A 25117-nucleotide genomic window follows, 5' to 3' on the forward strand; every position below is an offset into this window, starting at 1 on the left:
TCCATTTCTTTTTTTAGAGTCGGTTTGGATGAAGGTTTTGAAAGGAGGAGTATGAAGTAAATAAAGCGATTCTTCACTGAGATGAATCAAACATGACCTCCAGTCCAGCAAGAGATGGTGCTCTGGACCCACCACTGAAGCCCCAGTGTTGGTGCTGTGTTGGTGTATAGTCTGTCTGTTACTGCATGTGTGATGCTGTTTATGGTCCAACCGGTGTTCTGTGTCCCATGTTGTCCCACACGGATGTGTGCTGCCACATTTTGTCACGCTGTTCACCGCTGCATTTGATTGTCATTTGACTGGAGGAGAGATGGATGCGGTGGGTGTGGAATATGGCCGGGCTGTTTGTGTAGACGGTAATGGTTAACGATTGACGCTTTCCAGTGGGAGGCGGGGTCTAACAGAGCAGCACCGGGAGTTGTTGGTCTGAATGTTATACTGTACTCCTCTGACTCTCTTCGCATTAGCTGTGCACAAGATGATCCGAACCTGCCGCATGCTGGACAGGGCTCACTGGATGGTAATAGGCGTGGCTGCGTGGCTCTTTTTCCTCACAGTGGAGGTGGCTACAGGCTCACATGCATGAAGGCACATTTTCCACGTACACCTTCTTGTGTCTGCAATATCCCATCAGTCACTGCTCCCCATGGGAGAACAGCACAGCCCTCCTCAGTTTGCATTTTCCTCTGATTTTATTTTCATTTTAAGATTACAGAACTTCCCTTGACATTAGATCAAATGCTCTACAGAAAGGGAAGTTGGAAATCTATGAATTGGACATTTGGTAATATTTATCATTGTGGTTATGACAAAAGTGATTAATGGGACTCGTAGACTGATAGTCATGTAAAATTATGGACTGGTGCTCTTCGTCCTGTGCTGGTTTAATTCATTTGTCAAACAAGGCCTAAATGTGGGAGCTCATCGTCCATATGGAATGGATGGAAACTGTACATATTACCCCATTAACACACACGCACACACCCACACAGCGAGTCCCCCGCTCTCTCTGTAGAACATTTGTCATACCCTCAGAGTTTCCCTGAATAGGGAAGACCGACTTTGACGGGAATGTGTGGAATTCCAGGCCGAGATGCTAAGTGAAAGTTCTGCTTGGAGAGATGCTGTTCCTGCCCTAAAGGTGACTGTTTGGGGACATTTCAGGCCGACCAGTGGTTCCGTCGACCAGCTGGCCCTCTCCTCCAGCATACATCTGGCATTTGGTTAGGTAGATGGCATTGGACCACTTCTCAGCATAGAGCATCTCGGGGAAAAGCGAGGCTTCATTTTCACAGTAAACCGATAGTGGAGTGAAGGATCGCCAGTTTGGTGATGTTCTAGAGTGCGTCGTAGCCACTTTTCCCGAAATGATTTTTTATTTCTTTCTCTAAAGCACTTGCCAAAGCTGGCCAGAGAAGCGTCACAGAGCAGATGATGGGAAAGTGTAATCCTCGGTGGACATGGCTTTATATAATAACTAGAGCAGATTCAGGTAGAAAAAAAGGGGAACAATAACCGGGCAAATGGGAAACGGACTGAACAGGCGGATAAAAGTGTGGGAATGAAGATATGATTCATTATAATCAGAGCTGGGGCTGCTACTAACGATTACTTTAATAATCAATTAATCTGTCAATTGTTTTTTTTTTCATTATCAATGAATAGGATCAAATTTCCAACCCAACCCCACAAACATGTTGCTCCTTGAGCTGTTATAATAATAATAAAATAAAATAAAAATGGACCAACACAAAAAACCTACACATGTATGCTTTACACCTGCCAAATATATAAACTTTTAAAATAAGGTGCCACCTGAGCTACCGGGACAGAATGTCAGAACTTCTCTACACTACACTGCAGTGTGTGCACTACACACACACACTTACTCTCTCTCACTCGTTGTTCCGACACTTTTCATTGCAATGCAAAAATGTGAGCATGTTCACGTGCTCCTGGCTCAGGCTCGCTCTTTTCTACGTTGCCTGCTGCAGAAAACACAGTGTGAAAGGGGAGCTCTGACCAGGCGGAACCGAGCAGACTGGTCCCTTTTATTATTTCCTGTACATATAAATAGGGACGCTTTGGTATGTGACCTGTCCCCGTCTCAAGTAAGAGTGGCTACGGCAATTTACCTGGGTGTGGCGTAATAAAGAGAGTGTGATGGAGACCCCAGCAGCGGTGTGAGCTCATTCGTCCAGGTGGATCTTCCTTCTCTGTAAGCTTCACCAGAGTTTCCTCCAGGACACGGACCAAACACGTTACAGCGTGTAAAAACAGCCTGCGTAATGCGTGTTGTGTTGAGCACATGCACAGAGCAGTCGCCGATTTTTTCATAAAAACACGTGTGTTTAGTGTGTTTCATAAAACCATGCGTTACAATGCAGGCGATGGCATGGCCCATATGGCCTTGTATCTTTCCTCTACCTCCGCACGTTTTTTTATTCATTTTTTTTACATTTTTTTATAATCAAATGTTTCCACATCGCGCGACAGAACGATTCGATTATGAAATTCGTTGTTGACTCTTTTAGTAATCGATTTTTATCTATGCGATGTTGCAGCCCTGATCAGGGCCAACGTCTTGATTAGGACCTCCAGTAAAGTTTTAATACGAATCGATCCGAGCCGAAAACTAGCCCTAAACCTCAGTAACCAGAAATCCCCACTCTTTCATTAATTTATGATTTCCGGGATTGTATGGTGCTGACTGCGACATGAATATACACGCACACACAGAGAGACCTGGTGCTGGCTGGAAAGGTCACTGCAAGGTTTACAACAGGATATCAAAAGACTGGAACATCTCTTTTTCCGGATTTGTCTTCCCGCTCCGGGTCCCTGGGTGTCAGTCACTGCGGAGAATATTTATAAAATGATGGATTTAAGTCCGCACGCATTTACTTTAGCAGGAAGTCGCCAGACCCTCTGCAAGGGTGGTTTTCATTTTTTTTTCCTGGAATAGTGCAATAGTGGGATTGTGCTGTGTGTGTGTATGTGCGTTGGGGGAAGGGCGGCGCCGTATTTGGGGACAGTAATGGCCATTGCTGATAAATCAGGGTGGGCAAGGAGAGAGGTGTCGCGTTGCGTAAACAGTGAGTCTGCCTCTGTGTACAATGCAAACCTCCTGCCATCGTCCTCTAGAGAAAAGCAAGCAATTAGGGTCGGGCCTGTGATCTACGGACACACACATGCGGGCTGGAGGGGGTTCTTTTTGAGCAGGGAGCAGAATGTAAACACAGAGCAGGACGGTCTGCCTAATGTCACCGTGCTGTTCTGTCCGTCTCCCGGTGTGCCGCTGTCATCTCCCCGGAGCTGGACTCCAGATCACCGACCGCCGATGTCCGTTCGCACATCCTGATTAACCGCGAATTCGTTTGGTTGAGTCGCGTTCGCGAAAACGAAGACTGACAGGTCCCCCAGGGTTAATACGACTGGTCATTAGACAGGAAATGCCCACCTGTTGCTCAGACCTTTGTGGAGGGAGATCTGAATAAGGAGGAAACCTGAGAATGACGGTGTCCCACTACTCCCCCCGTACTGTACACGTCTGTCTTTCTTTTTCACTTTTTTTTTGCAGAATCGTGTAACAAGATGGATACTATGTGAAAAGCTAAAAAAATTATTACAATTGAGATATAAACATCGAGCAGCAATTACAATAATGTCATTTGTATTTATGGAGTGCCAGTATCTTATGATTTTGCATGGCCTTGAATGGTCCAGCCGTTCCTAAGCAACCTCATTCAGCAGCAGCTTGTCATGTGACATTGTCATGTGCATTCCAGACTGTGGCACCGTAAGAGTCATAATTATTTGGTCATGTAGATAAATAGAAAATGAATAGTTCTTTTAAAGCTATTTTGCTTCTCTCCTTCCTGTACTTTTATCTCTACATTTCCCTAAAGTGGAATAGTTTATGTTGTTAGGAAATGCACATGGATTCAGGAATAGATGTTAAGTAATAAACCTGCCAGACTGTGTGGACCAATTCTAGTAACGCACCCCAATTTATACAGAATGTTGTGGTAAAATCCCTGAAAACAGTTAACATACAAGCATGTTTGGAATGATAGCAGGGGATTAAAGGTAATTTAAGACTTTCTATATTTGGTATGACCTTGGAAGAGTTCTGGGATGACCTTTCCGGCCACCCTTCTCTCTGGGCTGTTTTGGTGGCCCACGGGATGAAGTGACAACACTGTTTCCTGTCTGTCTGTGTCCAGATTTAGGTTCTGCACTTGTGCGGAACACAGCAGCCATTGCTACAGGAAATAGCCTGTTGTGGGTCAAAGGTCAACACACGTTCTCATGCTGTATTGGGCTAACAGATTCTCCCAACAGGTCCCAAAACGTCATGAAAGCACAAAAATTCATGGCTGTTTTTTCTCTCGCCTTCTCCCCCGCCTGTACAGCTGAGTGCCAATGTGTTGATCTTCCTGTGCACCAACATCATTGGGATCTGTACCCACTACCCGGCGGAGGTGTCCCAGAGGCAGGCCTTCCAGGAGACACGGGGTTACATCCAGGCCAGGCTGCACCTTCAGCGGGAGAACCAGCAACAGGTGAGGGCAGCCAGTTTGTGGATTTGTGTTCTGGGTGTCACATGTTGTGCAATTTTCCATGTGTGGTTCTGGGCTGCGGAGCTCATGTGGAATTAATGAGTCAGAATTAATGGAGGGATCGGCTCATGCATCTCTCTCTTTATCTCTCACTGTATATCTGTCTTTCTCTCTGTGACTGGATCTCTGTCTCTCTCTCTCTCACACACACACACACCACACTTTTCAGGAACGCCTGTTGCTGTCCGTGTTGCCAAGGCATGTTGCCATGGAGATGAAGGCTGACATCAATGCTAAGAAAGAAGACATGATGTTTCATAAGATCTACATCCAGAAACACGACAATGTCAGGTCAGCCAAGACCCCACCCGCTGTCACCACCAGCACATCAAAGTATAACGTATCACCATAGATTCTCAAGAATTTGTGTTCCATGCACAGCTAGTTTTGTACTCAGAGACCTTGTACTATTAAAAAAACAGCATTGGGTTCAGTGGCCTTTAAGTGGCTGATGAGGTCACATGTCCTCGCTGTTCCTCGGCCCTCCCTCCTCTTCATTCTCTCCCAGCTATCTGGAACAGGGGATTAGGACCATGGAGGCCTGCCGCGAAAAGGAACAGGCTAATTACAGTTAGAGAGGGAATAGTTAACAGCTCGGCTAAGATAGCCCCAAAAGATACAGCGCTAGAGCCAGTATTCAATTACAGCAGGCGGACATGCCAAAGCACTCCGACACAGACGGCAGGAAAAAGCTTCGGGTTGAGGGGTAAACGAGGGGTAAATGAACTAAGACTAGCAAGGCTAAAGAGGGGGGTTTCAATTCATTCAATTGCGAGTTCAGATCATCAATGGACTATGGTTGCCTGGCAGCAAATCAGCAGCGTGACATTAAAGCTCCTCAAGGGGCTTTTATATGTAATTCATATGTGTTTTTGAATATGGACGTGACTCAGCCATGGGAGTTCGGAATATACAACATATCAACAACAATTTTTTTGGCCCAAACGGATACATCAAATATTTGAGAGAAGACAAAAATGTTGATCCCTGATACATGACCAGGCTTTTGTACAAAAAGAAAAAATCAGATCCCTCATTACATAGGAAATGTTGGAAAACCACCCCCATTCTCCAGATTTGTTGAGAGCAGCCAATAAGTGTAACATTGGGCATTCATTACTTTTTTTTATCGTGATTAATCCATAACCTCTTAAGTGGTTTCAGTATTCGGATTTGTTTTAAGTAAGGCCTTTAAATAAGTAGGCATCTCAAAATGTGTGGTTGGTAATGTAGTTTTTTAATATGTTTGGGATGCACAGTTAATGATAACTGTACAGCTACATTAAGATTTTTGGCAATTTCACATGAAACGTCATCCTGGTGGTGCTTTGGCATAATTAGTCAGTTTCACAGTACTTCCACCAGGGCCTGGTTACAGTTATACATACAATATATAATGCATAACATATACACATGTCCATATTTATTGCATTCCCCATTCATCACATTATTATTCACAATCTTCTGTTTACTAAGCACGTAACAAAATGTTGCTGCACTGAATATTGCCATCATTATCAAATACATCACTCACGTATAGTTGTTTTTGTGAATCACAAAAATAGTGTTTTTAACACATGTGGTGGCTCCATTTTACGGTATGTAAATTAGCCTTGATCTGTAACCTCAATCTCCATGGTGAGAGAAAGTCGGCGAGGACTCACTGTCCTGTTTGTTTTCTTCCTGTTGTGGAGGCGATAGGGCACCATCCTATCACGCAGTACAGCTGAATTAGATAAGCTGGGATGTGCTGCATGTCACCTTGGTTTCAAACGGTTTCTGATGTCTGTTCAGTTCTTACTGAAGAGTCATAACACTGGCAATTGGTATTGTTGAATAATAAATTATTTCTATTGCAATACACTGTGCATATGGTCACCTACACTGACACAGGATCATTTCCGATGAATTTCAGCACAAGTCATTTGCACAGTATTAATTATGTACATGTGATACATTCATAACTCATAAATGATTAATGTTGCACGTTGGCATTCAAAGGCTTTAAAGGAAATGTTTTCCCCCCCTTTCTCTCAGTATTCTGTTTGCGGACATTGAGGGCTTCACCAGTTTAGCCTCCCAGTGCACAGCCCAGGAACTGGTGATGACCCTTAATGAGCTGTTTGCCCGCTTTGACAAACTGGCATCGGTAAGTGGCCGTCATCCCCACCCTTCCAATCAGTGAGTCATTTCCCGTCCAAATGAATGGATCAGGCCAGTTTGTTGCATCTTTTCAATCAGATGGCATGATTAGGAAAAAAATGACTCTTTTCTTTAGGATCTGTTGTCCCCACGATTTTTTGTTTTTTGCCGATGACAGTGGTGTCATGTTTGTTATTTGCTCTGCGTTTATCTGATTGGATGTGGCATGTGTTAAGTGCTTGGTGTCACACGCTGAATAATTAGAAAGACAGGGTGACGTTCACACCTTCAGCGTGAAGCTGCCGTGCTTCCAGCTGACACACAGTATGTTTTTTCTCCTGTCTGTCTCCTCTCTCCTCTCTGCAGGAGAACCACTGTCTAAGGATTAAAATCCTGGGCGACTGCTACTATTGTGTGTCGGGGCTACCAGAGCCCAGGGCTGACCATGCCCACTGCTGTGTGGAGATGGGCGTGGACATGATTGAAGCCATCTCGTAAGTCCCAAATCTTATTTATCTGTCATAATAGCTGAATCTCATTAATTAGACCACCACACTGTGGTGTGCTGAGTGTGAGCAGATTCGGTGGCAGGATAGCCGCAGTGTGGCACTTCTCTTTCACTTCAGACTGGTGCGAGAGGTCACCGGGGTCAACGTCAACATGCGCGTGGGCATCCACAGTGGCCGAGTGCACTGCGGAGTCCTGGGGCTCAGGAAGTGGCAGTTTGACGTATGGTCCAACGACGTCACGCTGGCCAATCACATGGAGGCTGGGGGTAAAGCAGGGTAAGATGCTGCATCATGCGGCAGGATTTCACAGGTTCTCCTAACATGGCAACTGGTGGAAACCACACAATGGTGTCATTAGTTCATCCAAGTGCAGTTGTGTGATGTCACTCTCTGACACTATAAATAACACTGGTGACATGTGACAGTGCGCCCTTGTTATAGCACCATGAATCTAATAAATATTGCTGCCCTTGTCAACTCTTCTGCCATTGAAGCATGAAAGAATGCAACTTACACGATTCCTGAAATAGAATGGGCAGAGTGGGTGGGCATGACACAGACAAGTGTGAGGGAAAGGGACACCACTACTAATTCTGTTTGAAATGTTAAAGCGAATTGTACAACGCTGTAATACAATGTTTAAAAAAAAACACATGTGCTCGACTTCATAGAGGGGGCGTGGATGGTGTTGCCAGATTGGTCTTTTTTTTTTTTCTACACAGTTACATTTTTTCAATCGCATTATATTGTTTCAGTTAATTTGGAACAAAGACAAATACACATATTTAAAGGTTTTGTGGCATTAAAAATAACTCATTTTTATTTTTTTATTTTAACACAATGCCATCAGCAAGGACCCATGAATGACTTTGATTATTATGTATTATGTTGAAAAAAGTAAAGTTTTGTTGATATGAAACTAAGTAAGAATTTTATTATTCTATAAACTGTTACAAGATATGTTTTCACATTTCTTTCCTATTGAGGAATGTGTGCTTTCCAAAGATGTGTTTCCTGCACTTAATACTATCGGTGGTCATTTTTAATGTCTATACAGCAGACCTGGTATCTTTTTACTTCTGCCAGAGTAGTTTGCTGGACTGACAAGTGTGGAAAAGTCACAGCACTCATCATCAGATCTGTTTTTATTTTGTCTGAGCAACTCTGTTTGGATGGGGGCAAAATGATCCACAACCATATCTTTCCACAAAGCAAAGTTTTTACTTTTATATAAAGGTTCAGGTCCATAAAGGAAATTTCCTGCAAAAACAAGTGAATGAACCACAATTTTATAAGAGTGGAAACGAACACACAGCATAATAGAGACACAGAATACATTTGAATTAGACAAGATGCTGCAAAGAGTAGTACTGTAACATATTAGGCTGTTTTCAAATGATAAGTTATTGTCACATAAGTTGTTTGTAGCCCAGCTGTAGCAACAGGCCAACCTCCAAATCCAAATATAGAATTGCTTCTTTTTTTTGAGAATTGTTTGTTTTAGTGGATGCAGCATTTACTTTTACATTTACAGCATTTATCAGACGCCCTTATCCAGAGCAACTTACAATCAGTATTTACAGGGACAGTCCCCCTGGAAACACTCAGGGTTAAGTGTCTTGCTCAGGGACACAATGGTAGTTGGTGGTGTTTGACCACAAATTCGCAGGTTTTGCCCACTAGGCTACTATTCCCCATCATATTTCATACATTTTAAGAGTACATGGTGCTCTGTGTACATTTCTGGCACACATTCATAATGTGCACACAATGTAAAAGAAGCATATTGTACACATGTACACACTGCACATATGCAAACAAACATGCATATCACACACATTTGTGATGATTAACACATCCCACACACATTTAGGGAGATGCACATCTATCATTTAGCAATGCTGGCACCGACATAGCATATACTGTGCCTATCTTTAGCCTAATCTTTATCCTCACGCTGCACGGAACAGATAGTTTGCAATGTCACACAAATGCTTTCAGAAATATTCAAATGAGCAGTGAAATCAGCTGCGCTAAAATAAAGAAGCTTTTTTGGTGAAGGTTCCTGTTTAGCCTTGGTAGTTTAGTTCTTTTGTTACTGTGTTTCTGTGGAATTTATGTCCTGAAACCTCCAGAGATTAGGGAGGACTAGATTCTGACAAAACAGAAAATAGTTGTCTCACTGATCAAGTCAAAGCTGCATATATGTTATACGGTGTGTGTGTGTGTGTTTTATCCCACCCTCCCACACAGGAGAATCCACATAACTAAAGCCACGCTGCAGTACCTAAACGGAGATTATGAGGTGGAGCCTGGCTTTGGAGGAGAACGAAATGCTTATCTTAAGGAAAACAGCATTGAGACGTTTCTGGTGCTGGGCTGCAGTCAGAAGAGGGTGTGTTACCCGTCTCCTGTTTTTAACGCACTGCCCTCACAGGACTGAAAAAAAAGCTGACAAATTCACCTGCCAAATGCACAGAAATTATGCCAACTCATTACCTCAAACCATCATTTTTGCAACCCTGTGCCTAATGGATCTACCCACAGACTTACTTTATGGTACTTATTGTTCTAGAAAGAGGAGAAGGCCATGATGGCGAAGATGCAGCGGACCAGGGCAAACTCCAATGAGGGCCTGATGCCCCGGTGGGTGCCAGACAGATCCTTCTCCAGGACCAAGGACTCCAAAGTTTTCAGACAAATGGTGAACCTCCAGAATTTCCTGTCCACCTGTTTGTATGGATCTCATTTTTTCCCTTACTAACGTTTGGTTTTAATCCTTTGTACTAGGGTATTGATGAAACATCCAGCAAAGACAAGTGAGTGTTTTCTTACATTTACATTTACGGTATTCAGACGCCGTTATCCAGAGCGACTTTCAATCAATAGTTACAGGGACACATCCCCCCGAGTATGTTACCCACTAGGCTACTACCACCCTATAAAAACTGCAGAGCTGCATTGGCCTTTCTTCTGAGGAAATGAGGTAGCATGGACACCAGAGAGATATGAGGTGCAAAAATACTTCTGTCCTGGTTTTCCTCCTACAGCCGAGGTGTCCAGGAAGCCATGAACCCGGAGGATGAGGTGGACGAGTTTTTGGGGCGGGCCATTGACGCTCGCAGCATTGACCAGCTGCGCAAGGACCATGTGAAGAAGTTCCTGCTCACCTTCCAAACGTCCAGTCTTGAGAAGAAGGTTTGGAAACTGTGAATTAGCATTATTCATTAGCATTATGCGTTTTAATTGTTTTATTTTTTAACACAAATTAAAACACCCCAGTGTCTGTTTTTGAGATGTTTACTGAATAATATCAACCTGTTTTCTGGAAACAGTATTCTAAGAAGGTAGATGATCGCTTTGGGGGCTATGTGGCCTGCACACTGCTGGTCTTCTGTTTCATCTCCTTCATCCAGATTGTCATCTTTCCACAGTAAGTTGAAATATATTACGCACACTCACACACACACATACAATGGTTATGGTATAGGTTATGTTTTTATTTATATTCCTTTGAGGACCATGGCATTATTGGAGATTGTTTAGATTCTTTGACATTATTTGCATTGGCAGTAGTGTTGTTACAGTAGAGATACAGTAGAAGGATGCAGTATGCTGACCACAGACTGGTAATCCCTGATGGCAGGGCCCACTTTCACCATGATAATAGGTCCTGTCACTGTTTCTCATGTTTGCTGAATTGGTCTCCAAATTCTATAGAGGGTTGTGTCAATCAGGCTTGTGTCAGAAACAAAACTGTTCCAATTCATGGAGGAACGAAAGGTTCTTGGTACAAGATACCAGTGGCAGGTCAATGCTGTTTTAGTGGCATTTCACCTTGTTAGAACAGGAATATATCTGAGTTTGGTTCTGTCTCTCTTTATTCCTGCAGCACTTCAGTCATGCTAGGGATCTACGTTAGTATCTTCATCATCCTCGCCAACATCCTCTTCATATGTGCCATTTACTCATGCATTAAGGTAAAGATTTTCTCCTTTTATCCTTTCTTTTCCCTTCTTTCTGCTCTTGAGTCTTGTTGTACTAAATGGATTTTGTTTTGAGAAGATGACAGACATTAAGTCTTTTTTGATTTCCTCTGTCTCAGCTCTTTCCTGTAGCCATGCAGACCGTGTCTAAGAAGATTGTACAGTCTCGAACAAACAGCACTTTGGTCGGGGTGTTCACCATTATCCTCGTCTTTGTCTCCGCTTGTGTTAACATGGTACTCACAGACCTTTCAACACTGCTTCAGTCAGCTGCATAAGTAAATCTGAATGGGATTGGAGTATACTAATCGATCTGTGTGCTGTCCTGCAGTTTTCCTGTGACACAGAGAGACTCACTGACTGTGTGGCCAGAGAAATGAACTCTTCCTCTGACCTGGTTACCCCCTGTGTCATCCACAAGCTGTCACACAAGACAGGACTGGACATCTGCCCCAGCAGTGCCCCCTCCTGCCCATTCCCAGAGGTGAGCGTCCATCTGCCCATGCGCACCTCAGTGTATGTTATGAATACTGAGCACATATAATTCACACTATACAATAAATCGAATTCACACTATACAATAAATTGAATGTCACAACAGGGTTTTTTCCATCTTTAACCATGATAAACATTTCTCCCACAAGTTTATTGTGGGAGATACAGTGGTTGGCCTAGCAGTGAAGGAAGCAGCCCCGTAATCAGAAGGTTGCCGGTTCAAAGGGGCTGTTGGATTGTTAAACAAATACAACAAATGTATTAATCGTATGCATCATAAGCAATAATCAGAAATAATTCATGCCTGTTTTTATTTTTAGGAATTTTTTCAGATATTTCCATGGAAAGTTTACCTTTGATGTGGGATAATACCGAGCCCCATTTCATTTCCATATTTTGCAGTTTCCTCATGGACCCTTTATAAATGTCTATGTGTGTGTGTTTTTTTTTTTTTTCAGTATTTCAGCTACAGCGTGCTGCTGACACTGCTGGCCTGCTCAGTGTTCCTCCAGATTAGCAGCATCGGGAAGCTGGTTCTTATGCTGCTTATCCAGTTCACCTTCCTGCTGCTCGCCGAGTGGCCACAGGTGGCGCTGTTTGACAACGCTGACCTCTTTGTCACAGCCAATGCCCTGTGAGTATTACAGCCAACCAGCAGGGGTCGAGCATGGCACACATCAAATCTGTATTGAGGCAGCGTTGTTGAATGCACATGGCCTTACGGTCCTGGAGTAAAACAGTAAAATATACATATGTGCAATATTTTATACATCCATTTTGAAATATATTTTCTTTTTTATGCAGCATTTTCAATGAAACTCAACGATGGTAAGAGCTCCTTTTCAGAAAGTCAGAAAATTTAAGAAAAAATATAAGAAATATACTGTTATAACTGTGGATCTAACTGTGGATTACATTTTATTTTTTTTATTTTTCAGGTCCAGTTTCAATGAAACTTCAGACCAGTGGTACGTTTGTCTTGACACAAATGGAGTAAAGATTAAAGTCATTTTCGACACTTATCGTCTCCACTCACCTTTCGTTTTTCTCTCACTCTCTCTTCAGTCCTTACAATGTGACCAAAGTGTCTCTTAAGGTCATGACCCCGGTGATCCTCACCGTGTTTGTGCTGGCACTCTACTTACACGCCCAGCAGGTGGAGTCCACTGCACGCCTTGACTTCCTGTGGAAACTTCAGGTGCCGTCTGTTTTATTCTCATCACCAATGTCTGCTGGGCTCTGGTTTTAGAATCTTAAGGTCCCCAGGCCCTAATTGAAATTGCTTATTTATATTGGGAACATGTGTATTTGTGACCTTTCTACAGAGCACAGTGGAAATGCCAGTGTGTTAATTAAATTTGTGGACCTGTAATCAGAAGGTTGCCGGTTCAAATCCTGATCTGCCAAGGTGCCACTGAGGTGCCACTGAGCAAAGGACACACACTGCTCATGGCTGCCCACTGCTCACTAAGGATGATGGGTTAAATATTTATATTGGGAATTGAATGGTGAATAAGGACACCCAACCCAATATCCAAGAATATTGGGAATAAGGATGATGGGTTAAATGCAAAGGACACATTTTATGTGTCACCATGTGCTGTGCTTCATAATGACAATCACTTTCACTTTTAAGATCAGTTTGGTGTCTTGGAGGAACTGTTCTCGGATTAACCCCCTTGCATGATTCTGTTGTAGGCCACAGAGGAGAAGGAGGAGATGGAGGAACTCCAGGCCTACAACCGTGACCTGCTCCACAATATTCTCCCCAAAGACGTGGCAGCCCATTTCCTCGCCCGGGAACGGCGTAACGATGAGCTGTACTACCAGTCCTGCGAGTGTGTGGCCGTCATGTTTGCATCCATCAGTAACTTCTCCGAGTTCTATGTGGAGCTGGAAGCCAACAATGAAGGCGTGGAGTGCCTGAGGCTTCTCAACGAAATCATCGCTGACTTTGATGAGGTAACAAGTGGTAAACATAATTTAAGATCTGCGTTCCTTTGAATTGTCCTGTAATGCATGCCGTTCCAGTAGTTGGAACATTAGGAGCAGATGGAGCTGAAGAACTTTGCGCAAACTTGGCAGGTTTTTACACTGAGTTGTGCAGTAAATGAGCAGTAAGGTGATGCGCTCGACTAGCAAGAAAAATGCAAAACTTTGTTCGTGATGTTAATAAATGTATAAATGACATATTCTTGACATTTGAATAAGGTGCCAAGCTTTTGCTCTGCGCTCATTCTAGCTGGAATAAAAGTGAATGTAAATATTAGCACTGTAATGCCTTTTATATAAAAACACTGTATGTTTATGTCTGATATGTATGCATCTGGTGCTGGCCTGGTCCAACTGACAAATTTCAAAAGTTAATGTGGCCCCTGAGCTTAAATGTTTTTTGTGAACAACTCCTATTGTATTTTTTCGAGAAGTTTCAGTTTGGTGTTAAATGGCCCCACAGCACAGAAACAACCTCTTAAAAAACTTTATGACTTACTTTTAACTGCGGGTTATGGTAATTTGGCTGTTTTTGTGCTTTTATGTCTAGAGCTGCGTGTGAACATTAGGGGTGCTGTCTGGTTCAGCTCTTATTTGTCAGACAAGAGCTTCTCCATTCAACTAGGCCAGCATTCCTCAGCAGCATCACCTCCTAGCTATGGAGTGCCTCGGGGCACTGTTTTAGGTCCCACCATATCTTACAGCCCTTTTAATCTTTCACATGCTTACTAGAGAATTGAGGTCATCAGTCCAACTCCTTTTACATGTTTCAAGGTTCAGGCTAAAAATCTAAAGGGACAGAGTTTTCCAAGTGAGACCTGCCCAGGACTATGAACATTCTAAAAAGCTGCTTAAAACACATCTTTACAAATTGCCGTTCAGCTCTGTTTGAGGATGATAAACTGGTTTTAAGGTATTTGTGTAAATCTTTTAGGAATTGTACCATGTTCTCTGTCTGTTGAATAAGACAGAGAACAGTTTTAAAATATGTTTTATTTTATTGCTCTCTTGTTTAATGTACAGTTATTTGGTCAATTTAAGTGAAAAAGTTCCTTAAAAATGAGTCAGTGAAAATAAAATCTACAGAATTAGATAATTACATAATTACATAAACACATGGATAAAACAGCCAATATCAGTGCAGCTTTGCTGTATCCAGATGAGGATATAAAACATTGGTGCAACTCGGGACACAGCCCTAGTCAATGCTATAGAACATTTACATGGTATTAGAGAAAATTTAATTATTCTGTTAGTCTGATTAAGACAAGACTGAAATCGGACAAACACACCCAGATAATGCAGTCGGTAATCAAGAGTGTTTATAATAAACTGAACCAAAGCTGAACTAGCCACTCTGCATGTTCCAATGCTTCCAATGCTTTGACCCAGAAGCATCTATGTCTGCACTCAAAGAAGACCATTACCGAAAAGGATAACATTAATATAATGTGTAAAATAAGTAAAGCGTACTGTGTGCATATGATATGTGGTGCCTCTCAGCATGGTTCCAGTTTGCCATCAGTTCAGTTAATTGTCTGTTCTTTTGGTCTGTTACTTAAAAGGTAAACATTAAAATAATTTGACACATCCTCATACCTCAAATTATTTCCCTCCTGTGCCTGTACACTGGGACAGGGACGGTGGTAAAATATATACTTTTAATCAAAAAAATTTTCAGAATTCAAATGAACTTTTTAAGATGACGAATAACATCACTTCTGAATGGCTTGGAGCAATATTCTTGATCATATTAGTAGATAAAGAGTGATTATTTGTGTTTCAGATCATCAGTGAGGAGAAGTACAGGCAGCTAGAGAAGATTAAGACAATTGGCAGCACCTACATGGCTGCTTCGGGTCTGAATGACTCCACATATGACAAAGAATGCCGCACACACATAACAGCCCTCGCCGACTACGCCATGAGACTAAGGGAACAGATGAAGTACATCAATGAGCATTCCTTCAACAACTTCCAGATGAAGATTGGTGAGTGGCTAAAAGAACATGTTCTGTGTGACACTTGGGATCAATCCATAAGAAAATTACCTACATCATCATTAACATACCTAAAACAATTTCAGATAGAAATGAACAGGTTTAAATAAATATGAATTAACCTTGGGTGAAGAATTTTAGTGGTATTCACTGTCGTATCAGGGTAACTTTTATATACAAGTGTATAAATGTTAAGTTCCAAACGGATTACTCCAAACTATATTTTGTAAGCATAAAGTAAAATGACAATTAAGATTGAGTTTATATAATGTTAAAAAAACGTTTAAGGTAAGTGACAGACTTGGTTTAACCAATGCAACATTCATTTGTAACTAGACTCATTTTTGCTGATAAAGTTCCTCTAGACGTGTATGTACTCCATTTATTTACCACATAAACAATGTCTGGACACGAGTTTTGATCATTTTATGTTATTTTAATATACCAATTGCAAATGACCGTGTGGCCTAATGGATAAAGCTTCTGACTTCGGTTCAGAAGATTGAGGGTTCGAGTTCCCTCATGATTGATTTGGGCAGTGGTGACCTAGCGGTTAAGGACTGCTCCCCAGGCGCCTGTCATGGCTGCCCACTGCTCACTCAGGGTGATGGTTAAATGCAGAGGACAAATTTCACTGTGTGCACTGTGTGCTGTGCTGCTGTGAATCACAAGTGACCATCACTTCACTTTCACTTTCATTTCTGAACAGTATATTGATTTCATTGCCTAACCCCCAAACCACATTCTCTTCTTTAGTTAACTGCGCCTGGATATCCTGTCCATAAAAACCAGAGGTGGCTGAGAAGTGTGATTATTGAACATTAAACATGCAACTCTTATGTTGCCCAGTGCCTTCAACATCTCAGGATTGATCTCATTCTGTCTGGTTTTGCACAGTGAACGTCCACAGCCACAGTGATGGGATCTGATCTACTGGGAGTTTACTTTACTTTACTTTACTTTATTTAGCAGACGCTTTTATCCAAAGCGACTTACAAGAGGAAGACACCAGCAATTCTCGTTCGACTTCTATAGAATATTGAGTTTACAAACTAAGAGCCCTGATAAGGCTCAAACTTGTCAGTGAAGAGCATGCTCAGAGATTGTTAGGTGCTAGACGAAGAAAAGTTATAATGTATTTATACATTTATGTATTGTTTGTGCAATGTGTATGCATGTGCGTGTGTAAGTGTTAGATTTGTCTGTAACACTAACATATCAACGTGTTCCTGAGTCAGTCTTAAGCGTCTCTGGTTTACAATGTACCCTTCGGTGCTGAAAAGCTTGATGCAGCAATGCATCAAGTTTCTTGCATTGCCTCCTGATTAGAAAGCATGTCCACCAGGTTGAGGAGTTTTTCGAGAAAAAAAAAAAAACATTTGCTCAACAATTTGTTCAGTGGTAGTTGGAACCTCCCCACTCCTGCTCAGAACAGCACCTTTTGAGGCTGTCCTCAAAAAAGTAATTCTCCATGGCCACTACAAACTACCATGCCCTAGATTTTGCTTCTACAGCTGCCCTGTTTACTGTTGGTACCTTTGAGCTGAATTCAGCAAACCTTCAGAAAGCATTGACCTAAAACTCTTCTTCAAGAGCTAATGGCTTCATTCACCATTCTGGTCCACTGGTAGGTCTTAACGTAAGCCAGTGTCTTAACATTACTTGCTGGCCTTAACAGGCACCTTCAGCACCTTCTTGTGCAATTGAGCCATTGAGCATTGTCCATTCAGACTGAATGACCCCAAACTCCCAATGTAATATCATCATGCACAATAAAAGACCTCACTATTTTTTGTGTCCCAGGGGTGACCAGTCAATCTAATCAGTTGACAGATCCGCCCCTTTTCAAGTATACATTTAACCTTGCATTAGGACCATTAGGCCAAAGTGAGAAGAAACTACAGCAGTAGTAGACCCAGGAAACTCAATGTGTTTGGGACTACACGCTCCAAAATAGCTTCACTATTTCTATGTTATGACCACTCTGTTATATTGCACCGAAATCCAATAATAATTCACCATTTTGATCAGGTAGGCCTTCCACCCAATCACATCCCTCCAGGTTTCTTATTCCTCTTAATTAAATACCCCCACCTTCCATAAAAACGATTTCCTATCTGCAGCTCTCTCACATTGACTGACTTTCCAGTTGCCTCCACCAGTCAGAAATCCAAATGTACTGTCTGAACATCTCCCTGAGGCCTCATGCCTGCATGAACATTATTCAGAAGTTTGGTTCCAGAGGACTCCAGAGGAGGGTCCGAATCAAGTCAAGTCAAGTCAAGTCAAGTCAAGTCAAGTCAAGTCAGCTTTATTGTCAATTCTGCCACATGTACAGGACATGCAGAGAATTGAAATTACGTTACTCTCTGACCCATACAAGTAACATTTAAATACAAAAACAGTAACAGTAACATTGAATACAAGGTATAAATACAATTTAAAAAATAAATAAATAAATAAATAAATAAGACCATACTGTGCAGGGTAGTGCTATTAGTTTCTGTAAAAATCAGGGAATTTCAGTAAAGCCATTTACAAGCCTGGGAAAGTCAGGGAATTTGATCATTTGGGTGGCAAGTCAGGGAATTATCAGGGAATTTTGTTAATTCATAAAGTGCAGTGGTCAAAACCTGATGTGTATTCATGTCTTTGTTTTCTAGTGAGTGTTTTTGTTTTACTAAAAACCCCTCCCACTGTAGAAATTCAAAAAAGCATTCTAGAAAGCAAAATCTGTGGAAATCAAAACATTTCAGTATTTGGTACCAATACCAGTGAAAATCTATGGTTCTCAGTACCAAAGCAAACAAAAAAGCATGAATGGAACAAGCTATATTTAATAATAACAAACAATAAACTTAAAGATTTGTATAAATTAAACAAAATATGCCATGACTAAACAATACTTTTTATATTATTATAAATAAAACAAAATCATTTTAAACATTGGAGTAAATAAATCACAAGCATTTTAAAGAACGTGTTTGCAAAAAAAAATGAATCTCCTCTGTGTTTAAATTTTTCACCCAAAACGTCACTTGCATGCAGTGTTCCGTAAATTAGTTTTTTGCCATTTCCAGATTTTCGGAAAGAAACACTAACATATCAACATGTTCCTGAGTCAGTCTTAAGCGTCTCTGGCTTACAATGTACCCTTCAGTGCTGAAAAGCTTGATGCAGCAATGCACAGATACAGCAGGGAAAATAAGTATTTGACACATAAGCATTTTTATAAGTAAGGTGATTTTCAAGTGGGCTATTGACACAAAAAATTTCCACCAGATGTTGCCCTCAAGCCAAATATAGAATTCATACAAAGAAATCATAACATTTAAGAATACAAGTTGTCATAATAATTAAGGTGAAATGACACAGGGAATAAGTATTAAACACCACGCAAGACTCCATTGCTTAACAAAAAGCATATTGAGGCTCGGTTAACCTTTGCGAAACAGCATTTGGAGAAGCCTGTGGATTACTGGGAGACTATAGTATGGTCAGATGAAAGCAAAATTGAACTTTTTGGCTGTCATTCTACACACCATGTTTGGAGAACAAATGGCACTGCCCGCCACCCCAAGATCACCATACCAACAGTTAAGTTTGGGGGTGGAAGCATCATGGTTTGGGGCTGCTTTTCAGCAAGGGGTACTGGCAGACTTCATATTATTGAAGGCAGGATGAATGGAGAGATGTATCGAGACATTCTGGATAAAAATCTGCTGCCATCTACCAGAAAGCTGAAAATGAAAAGAGGGTGGACATTTCAGCAAGACAATGATCCCAAACACAAGGCCAACGAAACAATGAAGTGGTTTCAAAGAAAGAAAATCAAGTTGCTTGAATGGCCCAGTCAATCACCTGACCTAAATCCCATAGAAAATCTATGGCGAGAACTGAAGATCAAGGATCCTTCAAGATTTAAAGACCGTTTGTGTGGAAGAATGGGCCAGAATCACTCCTGAGCAATGCAGATGACTGGTCTCTCCATAGAAGAGGCGTCTAGAAGCTGTAATCACCAACAAAGGCTTTTCTACAAAGTATTAAATAAAGTGTGTTTTATACTTATTCCCTGTGTCATTTCACTTTATTTTTTATGACTCAACTTGTATACTTAAATATTCTGATTTCTTTTTATGAATTCAATATTTGGCTTGAGGGCAACATCTGGTGGAAATTTTGTGTCAATAGCCCACTTACCCTTATAAAAACGCTGATGTGTCACATACTTATTTTCCCCGCTGTACGTCCTGTGATAGTTGAGGTAGTGTTCCCATATTTTTTTCCACAAGGAAAGGTGTGTGTAAAAACAGTCCGCTATTATGTCCTGTTTTAAATGCTATAGGAGCATTAAAGAATAAATAATTCATTTCAAGATATTTTGCTTGAAAATGAAGAATTGCTCACCCAAAGTGATCAAATAAAAATGCAAAATGCAGAGGATGTCAGCGATGGAGTTGAGGTGTTTTGATGAGGTGTTTAGTTAAGTTTTTCCCCCATCTTTTTCTCTTTTAAGGGCTGAATATTGGACCAGTGGTTGCAGGGGTCATTGGGGCCAGGAAGCCCCAGTATGACATTTGGGGAAACACAGTCAATGTGGCCAGTCGCATGGACAGCACAGGTGTTCCAGATCGAATTCAGGTAGGAATGTGTGACACTTCTGCCATAAGCAGCGTTGGAGAGAATGTGTTGTTTGAGTGCAGTTTTCCTGTGCCTCTGCCGTCCCTACAGGTGACCACAGATCTGTACCAGGTGCTGGCAAGTAAAGGCTATCAGCTAGAGTGCCGTGGGGTGGTGAAGGTGAAGGGCAAAGGGGAGATGACCACTTACTTCTTGAACGACGGACCTCCCAACAGTTAGCACCAGCCTCCAGCAGGGTCTCCAGATTCCCACAGTTCCTTCGCAGGACAGGAGGGAGAGTGTGCAAGTTGACCTATTGTGAAACAAGTAGCCATGTCACCACTTGGGAAAAAAGACAACACAAATCAAAAAGTATGTGAAGACTATGAGAATGACGAACTCAGTTTTTGAGAAAAAGCGTTTTAGTGCGGTGCGCACATTGAAGGATTGTTTCTGGTTTTAAGCCGCCCTCTCAGGCTACTTGAAAGATGCAAAGTCTGTTTATTTAACTAAGGCCTTCAGCCACTGAAGAAATCGCTGTACATAAGGCTTTTTCTTGAACTTAATTTTAGTTTTTTTTTTCCCAGTTATTTTTCTTTCAGAGATTATAAATACAGGTACATGTTTATTTCATAATTCTTTATTTATTTTGATCTTGATGTTATGTGCAAAAAGTCCTTTATGGAAAATGTGTGAAAACATACATGCACATATATACAGTACATATACATGTATAGATGTATATGTATATTTATGTGTCTGCAGATATGTGTATAAATTACGAAGAAAAAAACGATATTGACCAAAGACCAAAGTATTTAATAGAAAATGAAAAGAGGTACGTTCAGTTCTCTGTGGCAGTTTGGAATTCATACACCCATTTGTCAGCTCCACTTGTTTTTTTCTCTCAACTTTTTCCTCCGAATACAACTTTTCTTGTTTTTTTTTTTTCTGTTCTGTTCTTTTTTTTTTTCTATTTGATGATGGAGAGAAGCCAAACTAAGCTTTTGTTCCCTTTGCCCCCTCAGTGGCTACATGCTGAGCAGGTCTGGATGACCGCAGGGTTCACTTGCGCTTACTCCTGCACTCAGCAGGGTCTGACCTTTCCTCACGTGCAGAAGAGAACGGGCTCTTTTTTCCCACCTTCGGTCAACTGTGTCTTTTTTTTCTCTTTAAAAAAAAGTATTTTTTGGTACAAAAACAAAAGCTTAAAAAAGACGTTTCGCAGACACTGGGGAAAGCCATGGGATTGGATACTACGGTACCAGAACCAGACAGTTCATTGTGTTCTAATTCATATAGAGAGACTTTTTTTAAAAGACAGAAATATATCTATAAATTATGACTGAATACTGTGCTTTGTAATCTTGAAGGGGCATAACTCTTTTCACTGTGAGGTTTCTATGATTCAACAAACTGCTTTCTTGCCAAACCTAACTGCTCAAAAGCATGTCTGATTGTGGTATCTTCTCAACATTTTTGTTCATTTGTTTGTTTGTTTCAAGTTTTAATGTTGGGTATTTTGTACCTCTGTATTCATAATTTTTATTACTCTTATGGTTGTTATTATTATGACTCCATTCCAACTTAAAGGATCAATGATGGTAAAATGTGCCGGGAATGTAAGGATGTATAACGGACAGCAGAAGTCTACACATAGTTTGTCAGGTTGAAAATATTTCAGTCAAAACTAGCAAAATTGGAATAAATGCATTTTTTTTCACAGCAGTTAAGAGCTTGGGTATGATAACTGGTTTGCATGCTGTTAGTGAATCTTGTTTGCCTTTATGCAAGTTCACTGGATTAAGCAGTTTCATGTTACTATTCTGCAGACGTTCTAACACTGAGGATGGGATCACTGTCCTGTTCACCATTTATGCAGTTTTTCCTTTAATTTGCACCGTTTCACCTTTGATTTTAGCCAGATGCCCAGAATCATCACATCATGGTTTCATTGAATACTTATGACCTATTTGATAGGTCATTAAGAGTTCAATATGAAAACTTGTTTATGCCCAAACTGGTGTCAACTTACAAGACAGTTATCCGAAAGACCAATAAAATATCTTATTCGTTCCACCAACCTTGAACAGCATGCAAATCTGGTAAATAACCAAAAAGCCTTACCTGCTGCAAGATAAGGACTACTTTACAAAGGTGCCTAAGGACCATATTTTCCTGCTGCTAAATATTACTGTGCATGGGGCATGTTCACAAATGTCACAACAATCCTGCATCCTGGACTTTCAGCATCCATTTTCTTCTTTATTTTCCTCAGATCCCTACACTTGCATACCCAACACAATGCCAACAAGGCCCTACAGTTTGATGAGGGACTGTTGTTTCCCATAATTACAACAAAAAAGGGCATGCAAGTTGATGGAAATGTTTCTGAGGTTTAAAATTTTAGCTTGAAAGGACAATAAATTGCCTGTCTGTCTGATCAGCAGATATTACAAGCATTCTGATGGGCTGGCCAATTAACATGGCCAATGCAAAAAATTATTTTTTTGCCACCAGGAAAGTATTCCTAATGCAATTAGCAATTTTAACTTTTTTGAAACATTTCTCAATCAAATGCTCAGTATAATTGGTAATGACATTAGTGCAGCTGATGCAGTGTTGTGTGTGTGTAGACTTCTGAACTCCGCAATCAGCCCAAGCACACTGGTACCAACTGATCAACTGCAGTCAGTGATAACAGAAATAATATTCCCCCCACCAGCCCTGCCAAAGGTACATCAGTATCCTGAACTATTAAGACTTTTTTTTATGGCAGATTACTTTAGGAAGATCTTAACAGCATGTTAATATAGCACACCACCTAACAGGCAGCACCAAAATCATTTATCCTTGTTGAGACATGGCACATTTGTATTTGCCTTAAATCTCCCTCAACCCACTCCCATCAGAGCATGAACTGAACTGCAGAAAGACAGAAAAAAAAGTGTTCTATATGTGTCTAAATGTCATTATATCTATCACTGTGTTACAGGTGCTTATTTCCATTCACAACAGTTACACAGTTATACTAGCCAGTTCAGCCCCATTCCCCCATTCATCCTGGTACTAGTATTGATTTCAATTTTGATAAGACGGGCTGTGGTTGATGGTTGTGAAAGTTGATCATGTTAGTACCGGCAGTAGCTCAGGCTTTTGTTACAAATGAGCCTTAGATGAGGTTTTGCTGTCCCGAGCCGGATGGGAGCAGGCACACCTGGTGGATCCGAATGAAGTATTTTGGAACTACTGAAACTCACACTGGGGCCTCTGTGTCATGATCAGGGCTGAAGAATCCTGGTCTTGTTTCTTTTCTTTTTTAAAGTTTAGTTTAATTTTTATTTTTTATTTTCTTTGGTCAGAGAACAAGAAAAGGGACTAGCATTTCAACTTTGCAAAATTAAAATGGAACAGTGACTGACATGGAAGTAACCATTTCCCCTTGAAAAAGAATATAATAAAAAATGTCTGTTTTGACCTGCTGATTTGATTTCCTTAATGAAAGTGTCTTAAAGGATTTAGATTTTCACATCAGCATCCTCATTTCCAGCATGTGAAAGGGCTGAGAAACTATGAGACATGAGCTCGGAGACCACAGGCAGATCCAGTAAATATTTTAAATATTTGATATTGAATAGCTCATCATTTATTACTTCACCATGAAATACCTCGAGAGTTTCCTTCACTAAGGCAAGGGTTTCCAACTGTTTTTCATTCTTACAAGTACATGGCAGCCCACATGGTTAATATTGCCCCATTGTATTTATCAGCACTGCATTTTATATAGATCCAGAATGTAAGATGACAACTTATTTTCATGACACAGAAACTTATATTTAAGTCAAGATGGCTCTTATGTAGTATGATAGACACAGGCAACAATGTAGGATGAGCTCAGGCTAATAGTAAGGGTATAAAATATACTGCAACCAACCAACTGTGATGGCCAAGTGGTTAATGCTCATGCCATAGGATCTAATACACATAGACAACATTGTGTGTGCACTATTGTGTTTGTTCTCTTCCAGACACTTCATAGTATATTGTTTTTTGGCAACAATCACAGATTATACAATTCAGCTGTTGACCTTCTGGTTGTATATATATATGCAAAATTCACTAAAAGGAATCTGATGGATAAGCTTACTTTGTCATTTCACTGTACTTGTATGGTAACTGGCAATTTTGAGTCTACAGTTTCAAATCAACACTTATTTGGTTCAGATTTGCACTGGCTTCCCGTTAAGTGCCATATTGACTTTAAAATTCGCTTCTCAATTATAATTATAAATCAATTATAAATCTTTGCATGATCATGATCCAGTATATCCAGTATAATTATATGATCCCTTTGTTGTCTGGAGAAGGCTACTTGCTGGACCCCATGTACACAAAGTCACAGCTGCAAACAGCATTTGCTTGTAGAGCTCCAAATCTTTGGAACATCCTACCAAAAAATGTTTGGGCATCAGACACTGTTTCAATATTTAAATCCAGGCTTTTACTAACACTCCCCTTGCATTAGTAATGCTTGTAATGTTTAGCACTCACCAAATGTCATAGTTAACTCAATATTAACTCAGCCTTATCTTTTTCCCCACACCAAGGTCCTAACTGCTTGGCCCTTACAAGTCTGGTTAGTATATTCTGATACTAACCTAGATCTCAAATGCAACCTCAGCACTACTTCAACTGGACTCACTCTATGCCAGTATTACCTGGATGTAGCTCACTAAATATGAATAAACCAG

General features: G+C 40.9%; 1 protein-coding gene across 3 annotated transcripts in view; it reads left to right on the forward strand.

Moving 5' to 3' along the window:
* Nucleotides 1–23848, forward strand: part of adcy6a (adenylate cyclase 6a) — a 42541-nt gene extending 18693 nt beyond the window's left edge. For all 3 annotated transcript variants that reach the window (XM_028992825.1, XM_028992827.1, XM_028992826.1), the window contains exons 4-24: nt 4416–4565; nt 4792–4913; nt 6660–6771; nt 7131–7258; nt 7391–7549; nt 9527–9668; nt 9849–9977; nt 10064–10092; nt 10324–10471; nt 10609–10706; nt 11166–11253; nt 11379–11495; nt 11591–11743; nt 12213–12388; nt 12559–12582; nt 12693–12722; nt 12820–12952; nt 13453–13716; nt 15533–15737; nt 20263–20387; nt 20478–23848. In XM_028992825.1, the coding sequence (XP_028848658.1) occupies nt 4416–4565; nt 4792–4913; nt 6660–6771; nt 7131–7258; nt 7391–7549; nt 9527–9668; nt 9849–9977; nt 10064–10092; nt 10324–10471; nt 10609–10706; nt 11166–11253; nt 11379–11495; nt 11591–11743; nt 12213–12388; nt 12559–12582; nt 12693–12722; nt 12820–12952; nt 13453–13716; nt 15533–15737; nt 20263–20387; nt 20478–20606 (2661 nt within the window). In that variant the 3' untranslated portion in view covers nt 20607–23848. The remainder of the gene's footprint in view (nt 1–4415; nt 4566–4791; nt 4914–6659; nt 6772–7130; nt 7259–7390; nt 7550–9526; nt 9669–9848; nt 9978–10063; nt 10093–10323; nt 10472–10608; nt 10707–11165; nt 11254–11378; nt 11496–11590; nt 11744–12212; nt 12389–12558; nt 12583–12692; nt 12723–12819; nt 12953–13452; nt 13717–15532; nt 15738–20262; nt 20388–20477) is intronic.
* Nucleotides 23849–25117: the final 1269 nt, after the last annotated feature.

The sequence above is a fragment of the Denticeps clupeoides genome, chromosome 10, assembly GCF_900700375.1.
Source record: "Denticeps clupeoides chromosome 10, fDenClu1.1, whole genome shotgun sequence".
Lineage (NCBI taxonomy): Eukaryota > Metazoa > Chordata > Actinopteri > Clupeiformes > Denticipitidae > Denticeps > Denticeps clupeoides.